This window comes from Hipposideros armiger, unplaced genomic scaffold (assembly GCF_001890085.2).
Source record: "Hipposideros armiger isolate ML-2016 unplaced genomic scaffold, ASM189008v1 scaffold_154, whole genome shotgun sequence".
NCBI lineage: Eukaryota > Metazoa > Chordata > Mammalia > Chiroptera > Hipposideridae > Hipposideros > Hipposideros armiger.
Window position 1 is genome coordinate 1,098,993 of NW_017731504.1, and position 27,687 is coordinate 1,126,679.

Below are 27,687 nucleotides of genomic sequence, written 5' to 3' on the forward strand. Positions count from 1 at the left end.
TAGAGACACTTAGACCAGTTATCTTTTATAATAAAGAAAATTGCATTTTCTTAGCAGTGATGCTATTCTTTTTCTCTGAAACCATCAGCTAGTGTATTTTGATGGCCAAAACATTCTGGTTTTATTTAATTATGGAGGAAATGCACATCTTGGAAAACACTGCTAAATGCCATCTGAGGGTTATGTCTACACTGTTTTGGCAGATAATAAGCCAGTACAAAATGATTGTAAACATACCTTGGCTGTAAAACATTTGTTTTGTACTAAAAAGCAGAAATTTTGAAATTAAAACTTCCTGATTAGTGTCAGTGGGTCTGTTTTCACACTGCCTAGTTTTTAATCTAGCTGGCTCCTTTGTAATAGACAATGAAAGAAAAAGCATAATTAAGAGTGAAATAGTGTGATACATTCTGGAACTACTTCCCCATTTCTTTGTACCTGTTGAAGGGATTCTACTTCCTTAGTATTACTTCTTATCTACTACATATAATTATTTTTCACTCGTCATTTCTCTAAATCTCTTAAAGCAGAACACATTAAAGAAATGAACTGATACCTTAACTTTGGTAGAAAGGAATAACATTTTGAAATGTTTTTGATTCAAAGAGATAAAAGCTTGATGCAACACAGATTTATTATGTCTTTAAAGCAGGTCCCCAATAACAAACCGTGAGCCTAAGGTGTGGTCTTACCTGAACTGAAAATGACAGCCTCCCTGAACCTAGGAACATAGACAATCATCCCACCATTTTATCTCATTCCTTCACTATTCCCATTGCATTTTTTGCTTTGCAATCATTTTAAAGAGGGCCGTTTTTTCATACATCCAACAAGTACATCCTTAGGATCTCGGCTTCAACATAATAGCTTTTGTTTTTCTTTTGGGGAGTGAGTTACATTTCTCCTAGCACATTGTTTGACAGTCATGCTCCTGTCTAATTACACAAAACAGTGAGAAACCTCACTGTGGTTTCTCAGTGTGGTTTCAATTGTCACAGGTAAAATTAAAATATCGGTGATTAATTTTCACTGATGCTCTCGAGAAGCATAACTGAGGACAGTGTAGTTGCTGGTCTAGGCCACCCAGTAGCAGGGCCATGATTAGCATGGTTTTTTATCATCTCATAAAGGAATCTTTCTTGGTGGCAATCAGAAAGGCATTTTACACTTACCATTTACTTTGGGACTAATGAACCCCTCACGTCAGCACAATTATCTGTTGAATGCCTTCTTTTTGATGGTAGGTACTAGGATATTCTTGGAGGAGAATACAAAGGTGAACAGGATACATGTTGTACCTCCTGAGTTACCGTTATACAAAATAGAGTAGTACCTGAGGAAATAGACAATAGAATATCAAATATTTATGGCCCGCGTTTGATTTAGAGCATTAACATTTTAACTTCTGTGAATATAGCTGTGGGAATGCCATCCAGAAGGTGTGTCCTAAGATGATTATACTCTCTCGCATTAAAAGAAGGTTATTGTTCAATTTAAGATAATAGAAGAATAAATTGCCATTTTCTAAGCGATGTGCTGTTTCAGGTCCTGATTAACAGCCAACCTTCTATTAAGGGCAACCTGACTAATTAATAACTGACATTAATTCTGCGCTTCCCACAATGCAGTGTTATGCACCTGAGTTCACACTAATTTGTGTTCTTTGTGTCAGCGGTGTGCTTACCTGTGCGCCCATCTGAACGTATTTGCATAATGGAGTGTGTGTACTCTTTCCTGCGTTGCACAGCAGTGGTGCTCTGTGCACCCAGAAGTAGATGGAAGTAGATATGCTTGTACCCAGAAGTAGGACTGGCTTAATTATGTGTTTTATAAAAGTTGCTTCTTGAAAGATAACTGATTTACGATCTTCCTGACATACAATTTTGTTGTAAATATTTTTTTTCCCCCCAACTATAAAATCATTCAACCATACATTGAAATATTAGAGTAAAGGAGTTAGCCTACCAGGGCTGTGATGTGCTATTAGTGATACCAACATGAATATCACTACTGCTAATAGCGAACATTTATTCTATATGGCAGAAGGCCCCCAGAGGGATGGTTGTCACAATACATTATTCTTGCTTTGTTCTAAGCACTAGTTTAAGATTTGTACCTGTGCAACTCATTGAACCTCACAGTATTCCTTCCTCAGGCAAATACTTTCAACAACCTTGTTTTATCGGTTGGGAAACCTAGGCACAGAAAGATTTAGAGAAAATGCTCATCGGTCTGCAGCCCTATACCATCTGGCTCTAGAATCCCTGCATTTTGAGACTGCCTTGCAATACAGAATTTTCTCACATCTAAGAGTGATGGCATCTTCCTAGAGTTATTACATCCATAGCTGTTCCCAGGTTCTGTTTATGTCATGCAGAAATATAGGCGATTAATTCCTAGAAACCTTTGAAAATGTTTTCTACTAATACAATTTTCAAACTCATAGAAAAAAGAATAAAACTGAAAATTATCCAAGTCTCCGGAAAAAGTCATTGTCAAATGCACTAGCCCAGAGTCTGTTTGCCCTGCGTGCTGGCTTATATCCCAGGTGCCTGCAGACTGCCTTTTCTGGTCCCGTGTCTCCTGATTTTCATCTGGCTTTAGCCGGTGGGAGACACTAGCCACGGATTAGGGAATGGGAAGAAGAGAGAGGCCAGATGGTACAGAGAAGGAATGAGGAGGGGTCGGGGTACAGCGATGGCAGCATCTCTTTATGTATCCAGCTCCCTCCAGACAGGCCCACCGTGGGTCCATTTTCCTGAGGACCCAGCCTCTGGGCTCCAGTAACACTTTTTCCTCCATTTGTACCTCCTGTGGCTTTTGGCTATAGCGAGTTCCTGGGTTACCTCACCACCTCCTGTGTGGATATCTTAATTCTTCATGACCTGTGTAACCAGTTTATTCCCTGCATTAAATCCTCTTGGCTAGATATGCCTGAGTTGTTTCTGCCTGCCGAGTTAGACCCTGACTGATGCACAAGCCATCTTCATTTTCTATTTGGTGTGATTACAAAATAGGCTAAGAGAATGCTGTTGACATACGGTATCTAGATTTCAGCAAGATTTTTGTCAATGTCCTTGTGAACAAAATGGGGGGCATTTAGACTGGGTTATGAATTCTTAGAGTTTATTAATGTTCAAGCCAACCTGATGAAAGGGTTGACACTCCAGAGGTTTGCCAAGAAGGTTCTGTCCTTTGCCATATCCTACTCAACATTATTACCAGTGATTTGGACAAAGACATAAAAAGCAGCTTTATCAAAAGTGTCCACACAACACAAAGCTGAAAGGTAATTTAATTCAGATTTTGGAAGAATAAGCTTTATTAGGAAAAATGGAACATCTTGCATCTAGGTACAAAAAATATAAAGACAAGATGGAAGAGGCCAAGCTTCCCAGTATATTATGTGGGTAGAGAAATCCCGGATTTTAATTGACCACAAGCCCAACAAGCCAGAAATGTGATCTGTTTTTAAAAGGGGGGGTGGGGTGGGGATTTATCTTTGGGCCCCATTCAAAGATTCATGTCCCTGTCAACTGACAAATAGTTCTGCTTCTCATCTAGAGTATCACAGGAAGGCTAGGAACTTCATCTAAGAAAGGTATTGCTAAATTGAAGCGTCAGTGTTCCCCAACCATTGTGAAGCTTTATGCCATTTACAAGTTGTATTCGAGCACATTTGTTCACCTTTGCCTCATGACAGATACTCTAGTGGAGGGTGTACTATCACCCCATTTCTCAGCCTGTATTTCCTCATATGGGTTCAAGTCTAAACTGCGTAGCTCACTGTGTGGCGTTAGGCAAGGACGATACAGTGCTTGGTCGTGGACTCAGCTTATTTCAATAACGCCTGTTCTAACTTCAGAACACCGTGATGCATCTATTGGCTTGTCGGAAAAGTCATGATGTATTTTTTCTACGTTTTTCATTGCAAAAATGCGTCATGACTTTTCCGACAACCCAGTATATAAGAGGGACCCAACTTTTAAAAGGCCGGGAAGCCTTTACACATGTGATAAGCAGTCTAGGGAACCTGGGACATCATGCCAAGAGAAGAGATTTGTCGGAACATAAAGTGTACCTTCCAGGTTTGGAAGTCTGTTACACGCGAGAGAGAGTGGATTAATTTATGTGGTGGCTTCAGGGAACAACTAGGACTGAAGGGTGATAGATTTTTGCTCAATATTTCAAAAATTTCAAACAGAACTGCCTTCTACTGTGGTCACTACTTTTGTGCAAAAAGCTGGATGTCTGACTCTCAGGAATATAGTAGTAAGATGAATTCCTGTGCTGGGAAAAATGTTCAATTAGATAGAACTTCTTGAGTGACACCCAACTCTGAGAGTCTAATTTGTTTGTTTGGGGTTTTGGTTAGTGAGATTTGTAGTTTTTGATATGGAGTTATTTGTTTTATTTTTATAGTTTCCCTTTTAAAAACATAATTGTTTTTCTTGTAATTTAGGATTAACATACTCTGTTTGTGAAAAAACTTCTAAGAGCCAGAAACAAGGAAGGAAAGCATGACTACTGCTCAGTGTAATTAACTTCACAAGAAATATTATGCTATTTCCCGGACTATGTCCCCAAAGTGAATGTCTGCATTTGTTCCATTTCATTCCTAGCTGTAGAATCCTATCAGGGGTGATGAGGAAAATCATTTTGAAATATATTGAAGCAGAAGAGTTTGTAAAGTGTTATTAGGTTTGCTAAGATGAACTTGGGCAAATGCACACTGTTGGCATGTCACTATAAAAACCAGAGCCTAGGTGGTAAAAGTTCCCTAACATGACTTATTAAAGTCCACGAGAGTGATGGTGATTGAAAAACCATAAAATTACCTTGAGGATTCCTTTCTAGCCTTCTTTTCAGAACTAGTATAGTTTCTCTCCTCCCATTGGGATAGTTATATATTCATGAAAGGCTAGGATAATTGAGAAAGGAAAATAAAAAGTATTTCAAAATTAATACAAAACACAGCGAATCTCCCATGAGGGTAAAACATGCAGGAAAGAGTAAATGTATTAGTGTTTCAGAATTAATTTAAGATAACATTTTGCTTTGATCTTATTTCTCGTTAGATTTAATAAAAGGAAGTTCTTAGTCTTCAATAACTACTTGCTGAGGTCTAAAAGTTAATTTGCATGAATTCCTGAAAAAGCTTCATTGGAAACCCATAATATTTCAGATCCTCTCCGTCAGTAATCCGAAGGGCTAGGTACTCTTGTCATGTTCATTAAAAAAAACAAAAAAAAACTTGTACTGTCTACCCCACCTCCACTCCTCCAGTTTCTTCCCAGACTTACTAATCATAACATAATTCTCATGGAAGAATTCGAGAGACATTGAAAGTTCTAAGGGGGAAAAAAATGAGAAAAGAGCATCTGATATTCAATGTACTATCCATTTAAAAAATTGAATTTGAAAAATGAATTTTACAGATGTTAATGATTTCTGACAACTTGCCATTTAATAAAATAGTGCTTTTTCTCATAAAACACATCAGTTTCCTACTCATGTACTTGATTTGGGAGCTTACCAAGCCCTAGTACTCTTTTTTCCTCTAAGTTGCTTAATGCAAAGTAGATAAAATAAGTAATGTTTAAGACTTCTTGTGCTGCCCTGCATGGTAAGTTTCTCCTTTAGTGTCCTATATGTGAAATTTTGGGAATTTAAAAACTTAACCAAATTGCTGCCAGGTGTTTTTTGGTATTCACAATTTTTCTGATTTTAGGAAAATAATACAGCCTATGTATCTTACACTGTGCAGTTAATTACCTGAATGCATATTCAGATGCGTGAAGCTTCTGGTAGCAAAAGTATATGAATAGTCACATTAAGTGAGATACATTAAAATATTCAGTGGTTTCACATTAGTTCTGGTTAGAATTTTCAGCCAAGTACGTTTGGATACGATTGAGTTTGCCACCAAGTGAGTTTAAAAAACAAAGCAAACAAAACAAAAAAACACCACCACTTAGTTTTCAGAGCTTTTGTGATCTTCGATGTGTTATCAGCATTTGTGGACCTATAAAGATGTGTTCATTAACCAAAACCTTCTGTAGTGGTTTATTGAATCAAGCGGGCAGGTGGAAATTATTGCTGTTTTTCTCATTTCCCCAAGAAAAAAGAAAGAGCAAACATCTGAACAGAGTTTGGGGATGACTTACTGAGTACTGCCAGAAATAGTCTTAGGCCTCTCAGAATCCTCGGAGACAACTATTCTCATCATTATTTACACAGGCAACAGAGGAGTAAGATGACTCGTTCTAGGTACTGAGTTAGCAAATAGCAAAACTAAGACTCAGACTCAGGTCTCTCAGCTCTGGATCCCATTTTCCTTTTATCAAGTCATGTTTTCATAGGAAAAGCTTCAGACGAAGATGGAAAATGAGAACTCGGGCATTTGCTTCCCTAGAGTTTAACGACTATATCATAAATGCCTGAAGCCTTTTATTAATTTGCATCATTTAAGTTAGTTTGGCGGAAGTGGACTGATCATTGTAAAACTTGAAATTTGTTTTGATTATTTAAAGTGGGTATCATTTAAAAGTTTAAGCTAACTTCGAGTATGGATGGAATAATAAGGATGTTTTTTGTTGTTCTCCCATTTTTGTTTTGACTGTTCAGATGTGTCTGGCCTCAGAGGGGATGAAAATGGAAGAATCCAAGCTCATAAAAGCAAAAGAATCAGATGGGGGAAGAATTAAAGAATTGGAGAAGGCAAAGGAAGAAAGAGAAATAAAAATGGAGAAAACAGATGAAGCCAGGTTACAGAAGGAAGCAGAATTTGAAAAATCAGCAAAGGAAAATGCAGGAGATGCTAAGGAATTAAATTTTGAGCAGCTGCAAATGGATGATGCAATGGCTGTAAAAATGGAAGATCCCAAAGAAATTAAAAAGGAAGAATTAGACGAAGATCAAAAATGTAGTCACTTCCCTGATTTTTCTTACTCTGCCAGCAGCAAGATAATAATAAGCGATGTTCCCAGTAGAAAGGATCACATGTGCCATCCTCATGGAATTATGATCATTGAGGATCCCACATCATTAAATAAACCAGAAAAGCTAAAAAAGAAGAAGAAGAAGAGCAAAATGGATCGACACGGCAATGATAAATCCACCCCCAAGAAGACTTGCAAAAAGAGGCAGTCCTCCGAGTCTGACATCGAGAGTGTCATATATACCATTGAAGCTGTTGCAAAGGGAGACTGGGGCATCGAAAAACTTGGAGAAACTCCTCGCAAGAAGGTCCGCACATCCTCAAGTGGCAAGGGAAGCATTTTGGATGCCAAGGCACCAAAGAAAAAAGTGAAATCAAGAGAGAAGAAAATGTCAAAGGAGAAATCCTCAGACACCACCAAAGAGTCCAGACCTTCAGATTTCATCAGTGTTTCTGCCAGCAAGAACATTCCTGGTGAGGTGCCAGAGGGTATAAAAGCAGAACAGTTGACCCCCACAGAAGATGCACTACCACCCAGCCTGCCAGCACAGACCAAGACTGAGGACGGCGACTGTCCCAGAAAAATGGAGACTTGTGGCTCCCGGAAATCGGAGCGGTCTTGCAAAGGTGCTCTTTATAAAACCCTGGTGTCTGAGGGCATGCTCACCTCTCTGCGAGCCAATGTGGACAGAGGTGAGTGACCTCTACCCATCTGAAAAGAATGTGGAAACCTAGCAGAATTTCTCCTTTAGACCTATTGAAAAGAACCACCATAAAGAACAACATAGTATCAAAATCATATTTTACATTTGTATGGTTCTTTATGGTTTATAGATTATAAACATTTGTCACCTTGCCCACATGTTTTCTTGTGCCATTGAGAGTTTGCTTTCATTTTATAGGTAGTTTTCTGGTAGTGAAGTAATTCGAACTTTTTTTTGTTTGTTTGTTTTACACTGGTATAGGCTGGCTCTTTTTGTTTTGAAGGATCAGTATTGCATGTTTGGAGCTCTTAATCTGGTTTTTAAAACCTACGGAAAGAATTTCCTGAACCAAGCAGATGTGTTTGGCAGAATCCTGACCTGTAGGCTCCAGAAGCAAATAACTTATCTGTCCCGTTCCATTAGATAATCAGAACTATAACTGAAGTGAAGGCTCGTTAAAACGTAGCCCTACCCAGAAGCCAGTTAATGGGTATACCTTTATTCCATAGAGTATTTCATATAATTCATCTGTTTTAAAATACAGCATCTGGCTAGGGGATTACCTTATGCTAAGCTAAATCCCAACTGGAGATGTGTGAATAATAGGTCTAATAAGCCCTGAATGAAGATCCTTGGAAGTAATGTAGTTCTCCAGGGATGTCATTCCAATAAATCTTGGGTAATTAGAATTAACAGTGCCCAACAACGAAGGGCTCCCGTACATTAGGCTGACTCTGTAATGGAAAAGCTAACAGTAGTTGATCTTTCTCTGGAGTCGCACAATACTTGTTGAATTATGACAACTTCTCTCAGAGGCTGTAAGTCCCTTTTCTGCATGTTCTGTTATTAAGCGTGGCCCATCATGAATCACTGAGGACTCTGAAATAGTTATCAATAGCCTCATGCCAGTGATACCTAAGGGTCAAGAAGTCACTTGTGAAGCAACTAAAATGATTTCCCTCCCATCCCAATGTACTAAGTATATCCTTTCCCCTGAATGTCATTAGGGAAACGAAGCTCAGGAAAAGGAAACTCTTCTGATCATGAAGGGTGTTGGAATGAGGAAAGCTGGACATTTAACCAGAGCGGGACCAGTGGGAGCAAGAAGTTCAAGAAGACAAAGCCAAAGGAAGAGCCCCTCCTTGGGTAAGTGCCTGCGAGACAGCGGACCGCACTGCACAGACCCCACCTGTGGTAGGATTTTCACAGCAGACACAACTCTAACTGCTTATTGCTTAAGTATCCATGCAGCACTTCCTACACTCGTAGTAAACACATGAGGGAATACTAATCGAATGTGTCACGTGATTCCTGCTATTAACATGGTTGTGAGAGTGACAGTGTCATTCACATTGTAAGTATCGGGCATCAGGCTTAGGTCCTGAGTTTGAATTGAAGTCCACCCTGTGTTTGTGGTGTGACATTATTGTAAGTCCTTTAGTATTGTCAGAACACATTTTCCCATCTGAAGTTTATGATGGATATTATGTAATTTTGTAAGTTTGTTTACGTTTTGCCCATTTTACACACTGTATATACTTCCTTTAGTAATTCTGAAGGCATGTACATATATTTGTAAAATAATAACAGCTGAAATCTGTTTAAAGGTAATAAAATCAAGTTTCTACCGCTAACCTTGTTTTGTTTAAACCGTGTTCTGTTGCTCTAAGGTGAAAATATTAGATTGGTATGGAGAATATTCATTAATTAATTATACATTGAAATGCAGGATCAGGCAATAGCATCCATCATGATAAAATCATTAAGAATTATTTCATTTTATGTATTGCCAAACACTCTTAATACCAATCTTAATAAAAGGCATTTTGCAAGTGAAGTTAGGAGATCCAGTACTTTATATTGATGAGGAGAGCATCTGAATATTCAGTTGTACTGTTTTGAAAATCCTTTGAGATTTCTCTTAGCCCAATTTGAAAAGAACACATTGAAAAGAAATAAATACATATTTATATTTTCCATATTTTTTCATAAGCGTGGTTTAAGGTATGCAAATTTTATGCATTGGGAATATTGCATTTGGTCTATTCATAAATATTTGCGTTTCTGTTTGTGGAATAATATGTGTTTTTGCCTTGGATGTTACAGTGCTTCAAAGTCTGGCTAATTCTAAAGCTCTCGGTCATCACAAAGTGGGGGAGGGTAGAAATTATTTCTCGTGTTGATGATTTCTCAAGATTATTTATATATCTAGATGATATATTTATAATTTGACACATTTTCTTGCTAATATTTTTAAAAGTCCAGAGTAGTTCGGATTAGTTTTGCTTACATTATGCTTCAACAGATGACATGAAAATCCTCACATTTGTCATCGTTAAATGATACTTTCAAATGCAGAATTTCCCAAAAAAGTGACCACTGAGCGCCAGGACCAGTACTTGTGTGTCTGAATGGCAAAAGAGGAGCAGGTCTCAGAGCAGGCAGTGTGAAGTCCTATGGGAGTAACGCAGGCCTGAAGGTTCCCCACCAGAAAGCTCTGTAATGCTTCCATCAGAAACTGCTGAAGCTGTGAGAGAGAGGTTTTCACCAGTTGTCTTGGAGGAACAAGAACAGTGAAACAATCTTTTGAAAATCTGTCCCTGAAAAAAGATTGCTGTGTGGGGTGTTTTTGTTTTTGTTTGTTTTTGGTTTTTTTTTTACATCATTTCTAAGGAGCCATATGTATAGAACTGGGAGTGTGGTATTCTACAGGCTTAAATCAAGAGTACACTTCCGGTCTTTTCCTCATTTTTCCACTTTAAATAATAGCCTGTCAGAATCAGACTATATGGGTTTGCCTTGTTTAGAACTTGCCGACATAGTACATGAGCCGTGAGAAATGCCAGTTCCTGTCAGTCTTCTCTGCGATGTCTGAGCATTTTAAACCTTTTTATTGCAGAAAATGTGCTACCTGTTTTGTTAACTGTAGCCAAGAAAAATTCACTCAGTATTGGCAGTTCTAATTTTACAGATTTATCCAGGAAAAAATATAGGCGATTATTCTAGTTGCAAAGAGGAAAAAGAGTCCCAAGGGACCTTAGGAGTTACATCTTGCATTTTCATAATTTTCTTTTGGTTATACAGCATATCTGAAAAAAATCACAGCTTATAGATAGCTTTCTGATACATATAATTAGAATCAGATGATAGCTGATTTTCCATTAGTATACACATATTTTTAACTGAGCACAGAAAGATGATTTTATTAAGGGGGAGCATCACCCCTATCCTCCACCCTTTGCAGCTTTGATAAACTTAGTAATGGCCTTTTTCTGTTGACCGTTCTGATGTTTATCTGACTACTTGATCTCTGCTCCCCAACTCTTCTGTTTTACGTTCCTCCAAAACTGAGAACAGTTGTAGGTGGGCACATGTCAGGTACATCCCCTAGGTAGCATCCTAACACAGTAGCTTCTTCTAAGTTGCTGCTCAGAGCTGCTGTCCTCCCAGGACGCCTTCCGTTTCCCATCCACCTAGCAGCGCGATTCTCCTGCAGCTTCTCCCGTCTGTTTGGGTTGCATCTGAGTTAATAAGTCTCACTATAAATGAAAGCCAGCAGCCAGGCTGGCATCCAGCAGGTGTGCTGCCATTGCTGTATGAGGGCCATAGCAACAGTCAAAAGCAACCCAAGATTTCCCAACTTTGCTGGTGGCATTTCTGAAGTCATGTGTGGTTTGTGTTAAAGCAGTGTCGCCTCTCTGCCAGTGAAAAACCTGGCTTTACTTTTTTCCCTGAGTGTCTTATCTTCATCCTGGTCAGCTCTCCAGAATGTTTTTCTAATATTCAAAATATTTGTTTGAGTTTTCTCTGTGTGTGTATGTTTTAAAGTACTCGTCAATAAATACTTTAAAAAAAAATCTTACAAAATTACCAATATACCGTATTACCAATAAGCTTGCCAGTACAGGTACATATATATGAGTCTTTCGAACGAGATTCTTGTCTGGGTGGAATATGCGTTGTGTTGAACTTAATGAAAAATTCCCATGCCAGTGGAGAGAATGGCCAATTCTACACTTCAAAAATATTCGGCCATTTTAAATAACATTTCTGCTTTTCTAAGGTAATAGGATAACATGTTATGTGAGTTTACTAAGAAAACTATTTTGGTAAATCCTCTCAAGCATTTCTGAAAAGATGGTTTTTTGTCCTTGCATAGAATTTATTAATAGTACCCTAATTCTCAGGGACTCTGTTTTCAAAAGAAACATCTTAAAATATATCTTGTATCGCTTTTCTATGTAAATATTCATATCATGTGCTGATTGATTACACCTCTTCTCTTTTATTAGCTCAGCAAAGCTGGATGAAGAATTTGAAAAAAAATTCAACAGCCTCCCTCAATACAGTCCTGTTACATTTGACCGGAAATGTGTATCTATCCCAAGAAAAAAGAAGAAGACTGGAAACATGCCCTCAGAACCGACTAAAACCAGCAAAGGTTAGATGTGTGCTCTGCCTTCCTGCAGTCTGTTCAGAATCTCAACTGAACCCTCTTCTAAGCATCTGCAATTCCCGTTAGATATGTAATCGGATTTCGATTGAGGCAGTAGCAAGTTGGAATTTCAGGTTGCTTTCCAAGATTATCTTGGTTCCTGCCTCATTTGTCTCTCCCTTCTTTCCTTCCTAATTCTCGTCAGCCTCTGTCCTTTGGCATCCCAGCCTATACATTTGCCCTGAAAAGTGTAGCTTTTTTGGAAGTGTTACGCATAGGCTTTGACCCTCTGCTCTCCAGAATTCTAATTCGGAAATGTTGAGCTTTTCTTGAGCAGAAACTGCTGGCTGAGTCTAATTCTTCCGTTCCCTGTGTCTGCAACAGGTTGGACTCTGGGACTGTGTGAAATCGTCCTATTTGCCGAATAAGCAAACTCCATTCTTTACTGACAGTATGAACGAAATGAAAATAAAATTCCCCGTAATACTCCAGCAATATTTTTTTATTGGTTTTGTTATATTTAGAAAAATGCTATGTTCAGCATGTTCGTTTTCAAGAATATTAGATTCTCCCCTGTGTTTATCAGGGAAGCTTTTAACATTTGTCAGGGGCACCACTGTAGTCCCAAAGGGGAGCTTTAAAGAATGTGGGGCACATTCAGTGGTCTCAACACCTGGGACCACTGTTATATTTGTGAGACGCAAGGGCTGGGGTCCTAAACATCCTAATCTACTAAGGACATTCAAGCACAATGAAGGATGGTCCTACCCAAAATGACAATACTGCTCCCATTGAGAAACTTGTCTGTTATTTTTACTTTAGGTCTAAAGGTGGTTGGGCAAAATTTACCTCTAGTTTTCCACACAGATAAGAAAATCTTCATTCTGGGTCAGCTCTCCTGTAAGGACAGGGAATGGAGAGACGAAGAACTGGACTGGCCAAGCTTTTGTTGCTTTTAAGATCAAATTCTGAGCAGGATTTGCGGGAAGACTTCTAGTAATTACCCTGCAGAACTGGCTGCCTGTTGTCTGCTTTATGTCAAATCAGATTAATTCTCTTTTGTGTATTTTGGATAGATGGATGGATGGATGGATGGATGGATGGATTTTGGATGGATGGATGGATGTGGGTGGGTGGGTGGATGGGTAGGTACAATACGATATACATCAACACATAAATCGGGCTAAATTCTAGCAATGATGGATAATGGTCATAGACAAGTTAATGAAGAAATACAATTTCATGGATTTTGAGGCAATATCTAAGGAAACTTATGGCTTCTTTGAAGAAACCTAAACCTTTCTCCCTCGAGACCTAAAAACCCCTTTGTGTGCTGGACCTGATGCAGCCGAGGAGGGTCACTTTGAGAGCTGTATCTTAGGATAGCTCTGAAAGGCTGAAGAAAATTCCCCCTCTGTGATTAAAGGCAGAGGGGAACATAAAAGTGATTTTAGCTTAGTTCTCCTCTGTGGTTAATAAAAACAAACCTAGTGAATATAGGTCTAAAAAAAGAAATGTTGGATCACCAAGTTTACTCATCTGGGAAAATAATACAGGGTTGTATCGCAATCTTCCAAGATAGGTAGGGAAGAAATCCAGTAGCCTTGTTGACAGGTATGTGGCTGAACACCGTAACGGATCGATTACCAGAGGAAATGATAGTCGCTGTGCCCTAGAGATGTCTAGGAATAGGCAGAGGAGTCCATGAGCCCAAACATGCCAGGGCTCTTGAGCGCCCATAATTCTTGGATTTCAAGTTGCTGATGAATACCTGACAAACCAATAAAATGGAACTTGATTGATTGATGTGCAGGATGTGTTCTCCTCCGCTCCTGTAGTTTGAGACATTCATTTTAGAGCTCTGGAGATGGCCAAATTATCTATCAAGAAATGTAACAATAGATTTATTTTTGCAAAGCTGTAAAATCCCCCGATGTTAGGATCTGTTTTCGTGAGACCTCCTCTTGGGTCTTAGTTGCCTGCTGTATGTTTTTTTTTCTCTCTCCCAACTAGGATTAACAGTATTTCTTTTGATGTGAAATAGCTTTCTGGAGTTTTGGATTATACTTAATACATCATCTTAACTCCTCCATTATGCCTCTCAAGCCACAAAGTCACGGGTTCTTATACGGTATTGTTAGTAATTATGCAGGTGGGCAGTCTTTAAAGACATGAGAGTTTGCTCTGCATTCCAACTCATGGAGCAAAATGTAATTGATATAAAGCAGAAATTAATATATTCTCTATTTAGCAAACTAAAGAAATCGTATTTGTGACTGATTGTAATTTGGCATCAGCAACACCACTGTACTATCCTGCAAGTTATTAATGAAATTATCATACCAGCTGTGCTGTAATTGCCTGATCTTTAGAGGATAGAGGAGCTTGTTTCCTTAGACTACAGCCCTTTGCATCTTTGCATAATAACCTTTCAAAGCAAACACTGTGGATGAGATCATTAGTTCATTAGTAAAAGAGCATGTGTCCATAGGAAACCTCCTTTTCCTCCAACAAGTCACCATTTGTCTATATTTTATTTTCTCCACATTTGTTATCTTTCAACATTCATTATATTTCTTTTCTGCCTTATACGAGGTACTTTTTTAGTAGCTACTGCAGGTTATATAAAACATATAGAACTTTTGTAAAATGTAATTTCTAGAGGAAATGATTATGTATGCATTTATACAGGTAGTTATACATCTCAGAATCAGTATTTGCTTGGGTTTACACTTCTGTTTTCTCAGTGGTCTCCTTATTTATATCTGTGTTTCTGACAGTCTATTCCCCTTTCTCACTGGCCCCTCCACTCTCTCTGCCCTGTCCCTTATGTCTATGTAATAGGTATTGTCAGAAACTAATACATACAAGGATGAAGATAACTAAATGCCACCTTCTCCAACTGGGCCCAGGCTATGTTGTAGTAGAGAAAACACAATGACTTAGGAATAGAATTTCCCTTTGCCTCTTAAGAATAAATTATTCAGTAAATTATAATCCATCTAACTTACAGTGCAATTCAGCTGAAATAGCCCATGCCTCCATGTTTCTGGTTTATCTCTCATAGCTACTTGTATATATTCAAATGAAAGCCTTAAATTATAAGTCTAAATTTAATTGTAGCTTCGTAAGAGATTTGTTTTGACACTTTATTTTAAGTATCCTGTTAATGTATGAAGCACTTTTTACAAAAGTGTCAGAAGTCAAGAGTGCTCTGCAAAATAGTAATTTTCAGACGACATAGGGTCATGGAGGAAAAGTTAATTGAGTTCAATTTAGAGTGTTTAAATTATGCCCCCTTTGACCCTTGACTTCACTCTTTCTCCTTTATCTTTCGTATCCTCTCACATTGTTTCTTAGCCCATTTTCACACATACTGTTGGCCTTTCTCATGTTTTTCCAGTCCACACCTATGCTTTGAGATTGGAATTTCAGATGGTTAAGGACTTGAGTTTTTAAAAATCACAGTGGTAATAAAAGAAGCAAGTTTGTAAAATTTAAGGTGGAGGACAGGATTGAGCCAACCTGAAGGTACTTTCAGTGTAAAAGACCTGAGATCTGCTGTTAGCCAGGGTAGCCTTTCCTGTCAGGAAGTTACAGCTTCCAGGTTGGGCGGAACTCTGTATTTTGTCCTGTAATTGTCTGAGAGTCTTCATTGCCACCAGACATTTTCAGGAATGTGGTGACAGCACCTTTGCAGATATACAGGGTGTACCTAATATAATCCTGAGTTCCTTAATAAGGCATGCATGTCCAGCCAATGAGGTGGCTCCTACCCCTCGATGAATTCTAATGTGGTTGTGGCTATTTTACTCAAAACTTGTGCAGGTCAGCAGAGCCACATGCCCAGCAGCTGGGAGCACTTGGCTATAAATTACCTCAAAAGAATTTATTGTTTCACTGGTTATTCATTACTTACATGTCCATTACAAAAATGACAGCCTCGTTTTAGAAGAAAAACCTCTGCTCTTTTTATAGCTTGAAAACATGAAACTGTAGAAATGGGGCATAAGCCACCACCAGAGGTGTGATGCCTAATATTTTGTTTCCTATGACAGTGCTAAAGAGCAAGGTTCATTTAATTCACCTTACCTGCTGACCTTGAAGAATTATCATACCAGGCTAATATTGAACGGGCTCCTGTGTCACGATAGCTTTTCAACCCGCCCCTCCCTCCCAAAGAAAGTATTTTTCAGCAAACTATAAACATTAATGTTTGGAAAGGTTATTGTTAAGGTATCCATGGTACCCCTCTTATCCTCAGATTTTTTGTCTCTGCTATATTCTACCCAGCTTGAAGTGTGTGTGTGCAAAGGAGACTGATACCTTCAAACACAGGCCGTCCTGCCCCCAAACATCCTAAGCTAGTGTACATGCCAGCAACAAGTGATTTAGTCATAAGGAAGCGAGGGCTGATGCAGACATTCTTCACAAGAAATTTGGTAGGAAAATGAGGGACAGATGGGAGGGAAACTTGAGGCGGTATTTTAGTGAAAGATAGTTGCAAAGATTCTTTGCTTTCTGAATAGATCCTTTTAAAACTGTTTTCTCTGCTTTTCATGTCCTACCTTCTTTTCCCTGCATGGAGTCTTAATATTAATAATAAGGAAAAACTGGTATATTTGCTGTTTATTACAAATTTTGACTATTTTCTTTCGACAAAAGAGCAAACATATGTACCATAATGGTGGGGAGAATTCAAGTTTGTTCATTTCTTGATTCTAAAATTGCTGCTTTTCAGTGACTACAATTACATCTTATCTATTACTCCTTTAAGTTTGTCGCTTTCCTTTTAATCTGAAGTTATTGACTTAGATTTGTTTTATAGCTATAGTTTGGGGTGGCCAGGAGCAAGGAAGTTTACAATTAAAAGTTTACAGTAGTTCCTCTGTATATTAAACAATTCTGGGTGTTCTTTTTTCATGTTAAAATTGACAAGCTCTAGCTTAAGCTTTGTTTTTAAAAGTTTGTACTTTTTAGATTTTTTTGAGTATGGTTGTTGTCTGAAAATACGTATCCTTTTCTTCTTTCCTAACCCATTGCATACATCGGTCAGTTTGCTTCTGTGAACCACTGCCTCATACACAGTGATGTGTACAGATATCATTCTCCCTATGAGCCAATTCCTTATTAATTATTTTCCTACAGGTAAATTATTAGGGTCCTTATGGTTCTGAGAAGTCCCTGAATTGTTTTTTCTTTTTTTTCCTCTCTTTTCTGTGATCGCCCATGTATCTATCAGTCAGGCGCACTAGCTTGCAGTTTCTTGGGTTGTATAAAATATGTATGAGGCAGCAATTGTAAATGGATTATAGAGAATACCTGTAATATTAGTGCAGTGTGTACACATGATATATTTTCTTCATATTTGTTAAATTTATTTCCTTTCCTTATTGCTCACTTTTTCGAAAAAAAGAAAAAAAGTCAACAAGAGTCATTTTCTATTATATTTCCAACCCGCATCAGCCCATTCAGAAGAATTTGCTATTGGTTATTTAGAAGGATGCCTTGGCCTAGTCATCAAAAAACATTTGCACAACTTTATGTTATCAGTAATAACGGCAACAACTGTCATTTCTTAAGCTCTTCCTTTGTGCCAAGCAGTGGTTTTTTAGAGCTTTATTTGTTGATGCAACAAATATCGAAAACAAGTCATGTGCTACGCACCATTCTAGACACGTAGAATGTATCTGTGATTGAAATCTAAGAACCCTGCTGCCATGGTGGTTACATTACGGTGGGGGTACCGAACAATAAACAAGCCTAAACAATACACAAAGTATATAATGTATTAGAAGGCGAGAAGTGCTATGAAAAAAAGAATTAGTTTGATAGAACAACTGGGCAAAAGATCAACAAGGAAGAAAAGGGCTTCAACATTATACACCAGTTAGACCTAATATATATATTGAACACTCCACCCAACAATAGCAGAATATACACTCTTCTCAGGTACACATGAAACAGTCTCTAGAGTGTACCATATGCTAGTCCATAAAACAAACCAATACATTTAAAAAGATTGAAATAATTCAGATTATGCTTTCTGACTGCAGTGGGATGTAATTAAAGCTCAACAGCCAGAAAAATTTGGGAAACTCATATATGTGTGGAAATTAAACAGCACACTCTATAAATAACCAATGAATCAAAGAAGAAATTAATAGGGAAATCAGGCAATACTTTGAAATGAATAAAAATGAAAATACAACATACCAAAATTTATGGGATACAACTAAGACAATGCTTAGAGAGAAACTTGTAGCTATAAGTGCATATTAAGAAAGATCTCAAATCAATGACCTAACCTTTTACCTCGAGACACTGTAAAAAGAAGAGCAAACTAAACCTAAAGGAAGTAGATGGAAGGAAATAATAAAGATTAGAGAGGAAATTAATGAAATGAAATGAATTAAAGAATAATCCAACAATAGAGAAAATCAATGAAACCAACCAAAAGCTGGTTCTTTAAAAAGATAAACAATTTTGAGAAATATACAATAGCTAGAATGACGAAAAAAAAAAGAGAGAGAGAGAAGACTCAAATAAAAGAAATACTATGAGCAATTATATGCCAATAAATTAGATAACCGACATGAAGTAGACAATTCTTGGAAAGACACAAACAACTGAAACTGACTTAAGAAAAAGTTGACAATCTGAATAAACCTGTTAACTAGTAAAGAGACTGAATTTAGTAATCAAAAAACTACCAGAAAAAGAGAGCCCAGGCCCAGATGGCTTCACCACTGAATTCTACCCAACATTTAAAGAAGAAATTAATACCAGGTGGGTGGGTAGATGCAGCAGGGGCAGTTAATAGAGCTTCTAACTTTTTTAATCCTCACATCAAGCCTATGACTTAGGCACTATTATTATTCCCATTTAAAGATGAGGATACAGAAGTTATGTAAAATAGTTAAGTCCATTTCACACAAGAGTATCAGCCATGTATAGAAATAACCTCCTTTGGGGAGGTCAGTGCTACTGTTGGCATTTCTGATGGTGACTGAAAAATCTCACTGCCGTTTTCTTAATCTAAGAAAACTAAGATGCCATCTGAGGCTTCTCTCTCTCCTCCCCCTCCAACAGAAAAAAAAAGTTTTTTGGCCAATATTTTTCTCTTTTTGAAATCGCTTTTTTCTTCCTAGAATATCCTCAGAAAAGGCTAGAAAGTTATCTAATGCTATCAGGCCAACCATTGTCCTGAAAGTGCTGTCATTGGGAACTAAGTTTCTGAGAAGCGATGAAAATGCCCATGCCCTCCTTCTCTTCGTGATATTTAGGAATTTAAAGTCAAAATGTCTTCGCTACAGACTACAGCTACGCTGCCTTCATTAGTTGTTGTCTGTCTCTAGTCTCTAAATCTGCAGTTTCTGCTGAGGGAGCTGTAGCCCTAATGGAGGCTTCTGCCCAATACATTTCAAAGGAAAATCTCACTGGCTTTTATCTAAGCCTAAAGAAGGAGGCTGAGCACTCGTTCAGCGAGTAACGATGCAAGATATTTCTGGGGGCTCAGTGTGCTTATTCCACAGGTGGGAGGAGGGGTGTAATTACTTAGAAACACACAGTGTTGTTTTGTGGAACATTGTGGATTTAAAATATATATTTATATTAATATTGCCTGTAGGTCCTTTCCAGTGTCAGAAAAAGAATTTATTCCACAAAATTGTCAGCAAATATAAGCACAAAAAGGAGAAGCCTAATGTTCCCGACAAAGGTATTGGTGCCGTCCATCCTCCATTAAGGCTTCCTGGCCGCCTCCATTGTGAATGCATCCTTCAATAATGCTTCTGTCACCGCCTTGGCCTCGTCCTGCCCTTTGCTTGCTTCCCTGTCATCAGTTCCTCATGCAGGCTTATCGTTATTTCTAGATTCCGCAGCTAATTGCAAAGAGAGATCTCCTCTGCTTGGAATTTTACTCAAATCCCATATTCATCTCTATTTTCAGAGTTCCACGTGAAACCAAAAATTGCTTTTTCTCGTCTGTATTTTGGCGCATTTTGCAGTTTCATCTTCTTGAGCTCTTCCCTACTTATTTTCTTTGACTTTTCTCGATTTCTCCTGTTTGGCAGCCTTCATACCAGGACCCCATTTTCGTACCTCCTGAAACCTTTACCAGTTTCACATTCGTATAAAAGTCCACAGTTTCTATACTTCCTCTGATGCTTGTGGATTCTTGTCAAGGAGGATTCCACTCCTAAGTCATAACCTCCCTCTTTTTTTTCTACCCCCATCTCTCTACGTCATCGTTTGCCAGACTCTTCTCCGTACCTCCTTCAGCTACAAAACTGATATTTGCAGAGGGCACTAGAGATGTATTGCTCTCTACTCTCCCGGAACTCTGAACATCTGTCTCATTGTTATGATCTTGATGGGCCCTTGAACCTCTTCAGGGCTCACCTGAAGGTGTTATTCTTCTCCTACTGGTTCAGGACTCCTACTCTTCTTTCACATAAAAGACAACGCTCCCCATCTGGTTCAGTGCAGCCACATGTCCTGGGAGTCAGACTTTGTTTAGCATCTCCCTGCATGTCAGTGTCGTGACTACCATGAGCGTACTCATCCGATGCCTGTTTGCATCCTACTTGCATGGCCAGATGTGAAGCCTGTCATGTTTCTGGAATGAGGCTTTACATGCAGCTGTCTCCCATGTGCGGACATATTGCCTACGTGTTCCTGTATGTAAACCTTTACTTAATTTGGGTTTTATTTGCACCTCCCCCTTGGCCTCTTAGTTTTGTTCTATATGTTAATATTTTTTCCCCCCTTCTGCTTCCAGTGGAAAAACATCACTCTTTAGGTAAAATGTCAGCTTTTATCATTCCCTGTTAATTGAGCTTCAGATTTTTTTGATTAAAGTCATGGAAATTCTCCAACAATGTATTTCATAAAAAGCAACTTTATTTTTAATCCATTTCCTATGTAGCCTAGCATTTTAGTTGACAGATGCAGTTTTGAGAATAAATAGTTGAAATAAAATTCTGCTTCATTTGTGTGATAATGCTTTTTATTTAAGTTGTTGTGCATATCGTCTTATTTTTATGGTGTTTGTATTTATAGTAGGAGTAGAGTTTCACTTTCCTTTTCTGTCATTGCTTTTAGGAAGTGGGGATAAATGGTCAAACAAGCAATTCTTCTTGGATGCCATTCACCCTACAGAAGGTAAAAGAAGCAATATTCACTGTATCATTTCAGGTTGTCTGCACTGAAAGTGGCATGATTTTTATAGGTTTAAAAATGGCACCATTTATATAGGCGCAACCAATAGCATTAGACCGGAGTGTTCATAATCGGATTATTTTAAATTTTTAAATCAAAAGTGATACATTTTTTATCCTGCTAAGGATCCAGGACTGTCTCCTGTGGAGTTTAATTTGTCAGAGGGGGATTTGTAACCTTCAAGCCACATGAACTAGATTTTTCATAATTATACTTAGCGTCAGGGTTCGTGTTGCAGGCACATGCTTCTGGGAGCAGAATTGGCCCACGCTGGGCTGTGTGGGTTGGCTGGGTGTGGGCAGACCTGTGGAAGTGGTTCCTGACCTGAACTTTCTCCCAGCCCTCATCCCTTACCTCTAAGTCTGTCCCAGACGAATGCCCCTGAAGCTTATGTAGAGCCAAAGAAAAGCCCTGTATTGACTAGTACAATGTGGTAGGTCCTAGGTACTGATGTTATTTCAAAATGTCTCACAATCATATTTACTGGTGATGTCACCTAATTTCTATTAAATATTGATCCCTCAGGTGAACACTTGTTTCTGTGATGGTTAACGGGCCACTCTTCCCTTCTTCCCACTAAGTCCCTGTTTTCTGTTGTAGATATGTTTAAAGAGCTAACCATTTCTGTAGTGCTTAATGAGGAATTGGTTAATTTGAAAACGACCAGGGATCTTAGAGCCGTCTCATTCAGCCCCTTTGATTTCCTTATGGCCAGAAAGGGGAACTTAAGGAACCCTCCACTTTTCTTGACTCCCAAATACACTCTCATCCTTTCACTAAAAAGGAGGAAAAAAATTAAAATGCACATTCAGCCTAAGTCACTTATCAAGAATACTCATGTTTCAAAGATATGTATCAAAAATATTTAAATTTGAGTTTATTGTATACACGGAATTTTTCTGTTTGGTAGGCGCAGGTCACATGAGCCATGTGTCTGCTTTCCCGTGGTTTCCTTTTACAAAAAATACCAGCAGCATATCTGTTTTCTGACCTGTTATTGCACATTAATAACCTCTATGTAGAGCATTATTTCTACACTTAGCTAGCAAAACAAAATATGAATTGTTGTGCTGCTCTCAGCATTAAATCCTCACATCTCAAAATTAATATACATTAGCTCTTGTGTATTTTAAAAATATATTCTACACAGATTTGATAAATGTAAGGCACTGATGAACTACAAGAGGAATCCAAAAGAGGTTTTTAGGAACATGTTACTCTTTTCTTAAAATGATACTGTTCCAAATATTTTGTTTTTTTAATAATAAAACCCTTCCTCACATAAAATGAGGTATCGTAGCATGTGCAGTGTGGTAGAAAGAATGAATTAGGTAGGAATTAGGAAACCTGGGTGCTAGTCTCAGATCTGCCACTAACGAGCTTTTTTCAGGAGGACAAATTGTTTAACCTCACTAGGATTCACCCTCCATGTTGGTACCAAGTGTGTACGTAATACGTGTATTTAGGGATGGGGCGAGTGATGAGATGTAGTAATACATGAGCCGTAAATTTCATTTCCCCTCCAACACTTGATGATTGGGTATTATTGTGATATGCTGAAAGTATGATATTCTGAAGCCCCAATGTTCTGCCCTTTGGGGGGCCGAAAAACAAGTCGATTTTGAGTTTTCTAGGCAGTCCCAAAGGTTTAGTTGGAAATAGAGTTATTATTGGTGATATTTAATTATATTTATTATTAATGTATATAGAACAAAACTTTGCAGGACATGCACTGAAAATTGCATGTCCAATGAATTTCTAATTCATTTTACGTGGCCAGGGAAACAGGAATCAGTTTGAGCATTGGAAATTACTAGTAATTTAAAATGACCTTTCTTTTGTGACTTATTTTCATACCATCCCCGACATTTACATGTTCGGGTGGTAACTATGTGCTTTGTGAATTATCTAAGCCCTTTACTTCGTCCTCCCTCTCACCTGTGGCCACGTCACTGCTTATTTAGACTTTACCTTTAGTGTATAAATATAAAAGGACAGAAAATGAAACCATATTCAGGATAATTTTAACATGTGTAGGCCACCCTAGGCAAAGGTTAGACAGGAGCTGTGTGCAGCTGATGTCTATGATAGAAACGTTGATTCAGTTGAGGCTATGCAGCTGTTCGCTGCTCCTGACTTCTGTTAAAGTGAATAACTTAAAGTTCACTATGCTTTCTTTACAGCACCCCAAGTATAATTGGCTTGCAACTCATATTTTTTTCAAAACATCAGAAATCTTTAGGTGTTTAGTAATCACATCTGAGATTTAAATGCTAAGCTTCTAATCTGTTTTAAGCATTTTCTCCCATGCTTTTAAAATTCAAAATTGCTAAACCATTTCTTGAAGCTTTGAAAGATTGCCTATAACCTTGAATTAGAGGCAAAATTTTCAAATAAACCAAGACGACCTACCTCTACCACTGTGTTTATCTTTCCACCAAGTTATGGTGTCATATGCTCGTGCTTAAGCTAGATAGAAGTTTCTACTTGTAATAATAATGGTGATAATTATTAATGTTACATTATAGTTTTCAGAGGACTTTCACATATATTTTTTGTGAAAACTAGTCTTGACTGCAGCCCCAGTGAATAAGGAGGGCTCACTAGCCCCAAATGCATGAGAAGGAATGAAAGCCTGACCAGCATAATCAGGAAGGGAAGAAACCAGAACTCTTTCCACTAAAGCACATTGGCCACTACAGTTTCAGTGTTTCAGGCATATCTATAAATGGCCCTCATTTGACTCAGATGTTGAAATTATAAATCCTATAAGGGGGAAAAAAAACTAGGAATCTCCATAAGATTAATTTCTTTGCAGAATATAAATGTAATTGCATGGGAGAAAATCTGGCCTATAGTTAGGTTTTCAGACATAATCTATGGCACTCAGGGTAGCTTGACCTCTTTTCTCGAGTTCAAAATAGTTGCTGTATAAGTTCAGCAGGGTCTCCCAGGATCTTGGATAAGGTTCATTCATTTGCTCCTTTTTCCTGTGTTATACTCAGCATCTGACTGCATTTTCAACTCACGGGAGACCAACCAAAGGCAATGAGGTTTCAGATTTGGCTATAATAGTTTGAGTGCAAGCTTGATTCCTCTGTTTGGAATGTGAATTCATGACTGGAGCACTCTAGTGGTCTCCTGGGGAACAATACAGAAAACTTTTTCCACATTTGGGGAGCCGAGTTTGGAAAACAAGAGTGTCTTATTGCCACGTTCCTGATGTTGCTCCAGGAACGCACTCACGTTATCACTCTCAGATGACACGCTCCGAGTGGGTTGTGATTATCATGGAGTGTCAAAACTTGCCCTGTGGACTTGTTTTGCAGTGCTTGGGTAGGTTTGTGTGTTCAGTTACAAGCCAAAAGAGAAATGACTAATTTGTTTTTAGATGACAAAGCCTTTCTTTTCTCACATTCCCATTAGTTTGTCAAGAGGGGGGAGAAAAAAGGAACTGGCTTTCTGTCTTGGTGCTCAGCTTTGGGCTTTTTCCCTCTCTGAGCTTTTTCCCTTTCCTGTCCCTTACCAGCAAGTCTCCATTTGCTCATGTTCTAGACTCGGATCTCCTATTCGGTCCCAGACAACTACTCCTTTGACTTAGCCTTACCTGCCCTCCCTCCACAATTCTTCTGTCTTGGGGAGGGTTCTCCTGGAGCACTGACCCTGAAGGCTGTCATCTATCTGGGCCACCAGACCAGGCAGGAAGTTCTGGGGGGTAACCCTGGGCCAAAGCATGAGACGAGACTCATTTTTACATTTTCTTCCAAACTCTACAAAGATCACATTACATACCCTTTTCAAATATAGATAATCTGCAGGGCCAGATTACTTCTTGATGTGACAGGAGGTTTAGAGGAGGTGACGTCTAGAGAGGTGGCATTGCTTCCTTTTTGGTGATTTATGAAAACGTCTGATGTATTCTCTTCTTGTGCCTCTTTCACTTGGTGCAACCTGATTCACTCCTTGACTGTCTCCTGGGACAGCAGCCTCTGGGACTCAAGGACTGGCTCCTTGTCTGCTGGTTTCTGAGCTTCCCCTAGTCCCAGCCTGCTTTTAGGCCCCAGCTGTACCTCACATTTGCAATCCCTTTGTAGCCATCCTGTGGCTGCTGCTTGTGTTTTTACCAATTCATCTGGAACACACAGGAAAAGGAGTAACCATTGAATAGAAATGAAACCATTTGAAGGCTTACCAAAAAAATAAAGGTAACAGACCTAGTCGAGACCCTTCCTCAGCCTTGCACCTCTGGAGCTGGCTGGAGACTTGGTTTTTCCTGGCCAGAGCCCTGATTCTAGGCTGTAGGGCAAAATGCAAAGCACTTTAGGGCTGAGTGGCTCCTTTAGAGCTAATCTAGTCCAGTCTCCATCTTTACTTGAAGAAACTGAGACCCATGGTCCCACAGTTAGTAAATTAAAAAGTCATGAGTAGAATCCTGGTCTGTCTATGACTGCGTTATTCCTATTACCCCATTGTGTTCCCAGCCTACTTGGTCCTTTTCTGGTGCCTGTGCCTTTTCTTGGACCTTCTTGGTTCTTTATTTCTATAAGTAATCTTCTAATGTAATACACCCTTCATCATTGGAATGCCACATGCCCTTATTTCCACAAGTTCTGGGCTTTTTTGGAAAGAGAAAAGCGGGAAGAGACATGCTTTTTCTGGAAGGTACATCTATAGTGATCATATTGGAGGGGTGAATAAGATTCCTTTTGTAATCAAAAGGGACAACTGATGGACCTGGATAAGAAACTAGAACTTTTGAAGCTTGTGACTATCGAATACAGGTTATGTAATGCTCATTGTGAACTCAGATTTTGGCTTCTTTATACCTATAGGAGGCTTTGAATTTCGAGACTACTGCAGTCATGAAATGTCTTTGGAGTGTTTCTAACAAAATTGTGTTTTATTTTACTTTTATGTAGCTTTTATTGAAGTTTAAACAAACCAAAAAAATCTTAAAATATATACCATCATTGGCCTATATTAAGCTAAATGTCAAAGTATAAATATTCTAAGACTGTTTGACCTGGGGATAGATCCACAACTTAACAGGGGCCTTTTTCCTAATTTTTTATTATTTGCTTGAAAAGGTATTTGGGAACGTTGCCAAATAGTTGTTTGTTTTTTAATAACGATTACGTTAAACCTGTCCCCACGTAGCCATCTCTTATGTAATATTTAGGTAAGGCCAGGCCCCACATTGTGTTATGATTTATGCTTTACATCCTTTCTGTTGATGTAATTGAAATTATTTCCCACTTGTTTGGGGATTGGAAGCCTGGAATCAACCTCTTGAGGGCAAAGATCTTACGAATTTATAGCCCTCCTGTCTCGTTAACAAGCTAGATTAACAATTTTAAACGAAGACTGTTTATACCAAATGAAGTATTTATACCAGCAAGTCCATTTTTTTCACACCCTTACTCTCGCTCGGTTTTTTTCCTGTTATTACAGCTTTTTTTTCTTCCTATGTTGTATAGTTTTATTTCAAATGTCTATCTTCATATACACCTTCTGATAGCACCTTTATGATCCTCCAGGTTTAGTTTGTTTGGAGTTTGTCACGTCAGGCCCCGATTTCCGGAAGTACACTCCCCTCTTTTTTGTTAAAAATTATTTCCGTGCCTGTGTAAGAGATCAGATAGTTAAAAAATGGAAGGATGCCTCTTTTCCCTTCCTAAGAGCCCTTAGTCCACTGGAATAAAAAAGCCCCAATCATGAAACTTTGACAACATGTATGTACGCCTAAATGCTTACTATACTCATATCTACATATTCTTGTCTTACTTTGAATTTAAGGGGGAAAGGGTGGGGATCAGCTCCTAGGGAAATGAGTATATAAGAAAAGACACAAGCATTCCCAACCTGTCTGAACCTGGAGCAAGCCTTTGGTGGCAAGTGTGTCTCTTATTCTTGACAGAGTGACTGTTAGGGTACAAGCATGTACTATTAAATGATTACTGATATTAGGGTTAGAATTAGGGTACCTAACCTGTCCAGGAGCCTTCTGACATGCGCTACTTCATTCAGTTATCACTAAGCACATTCACCTGGTCCTAGAATTCAGTGACTAGGAGAGAGTTTTATTGTATGCTGGCCTTGCCAGTGTTTGTCAGGTCCTTACTGAACAGTCAGGATGCATAAAAGAAGGTCAGACCTCACAGTTTTTTCCTGATCAGTCCAAGCTGGTGACTGAAAGCAAATGTCGCAGTGATAACTGAATTTACCAGAAGCACGTATTTAATCTCAGTGTGCTCAGAAGAAGAGAAACTTCTTTTATCATCCTCTCCAGACCAACTGGCCAAAAAGATCTCAGACAGGGACCCTGACCACATGTAGAAATTGTGGTCATTTGGGACATAATTTATGCAGATTTGCATACACTGACA

General features: G+C 38.6%; 1 protein-coding gene across 5 annotated transcripts in view; it reads left to right on the plus strand.

Annotated features, from left to right (window-relative positions):
• Positions 1-27,687, plus strand: part of BBX (BBX high mobility group box domain containing) — a 260,233-nt gene that overhangs the window by 223,564 nt on the left and 8,982 nt on the right. For 2 of the 5 annotated variants that reach the window (XM_019651181.1, XM_019651180.1), the window contains 6 exons: positions 6,628-7,633; positions 8,652-8,790; positions 11,937-12,085; positions 19,710-19,799; positions 20,862-20,882; positions 21,185-21,244. In XM_019651181.1, coding sequence (XP_019506726.1) covers positions 6,628-7,633; positions 8,652-8,790; positions 11,937-12,085; positions 19,710-19,799; positions 20,862-20,882; positions 21,185-21,244 — 1,465 coding nt within the window. The remainder of the gene's footprint in view (positions 1-6,627; positions 7,634-8,651; positions 8,791-11,936; positions 12,086-19,709; positions 19,800-20,861; positions 20,883-21,184; positions 21,245-27,687) is intronic. The other 3 variants (XM_019651182.1, XM_019651184.1, XM_019651183.1) reach the window with 2 other exon arrangements.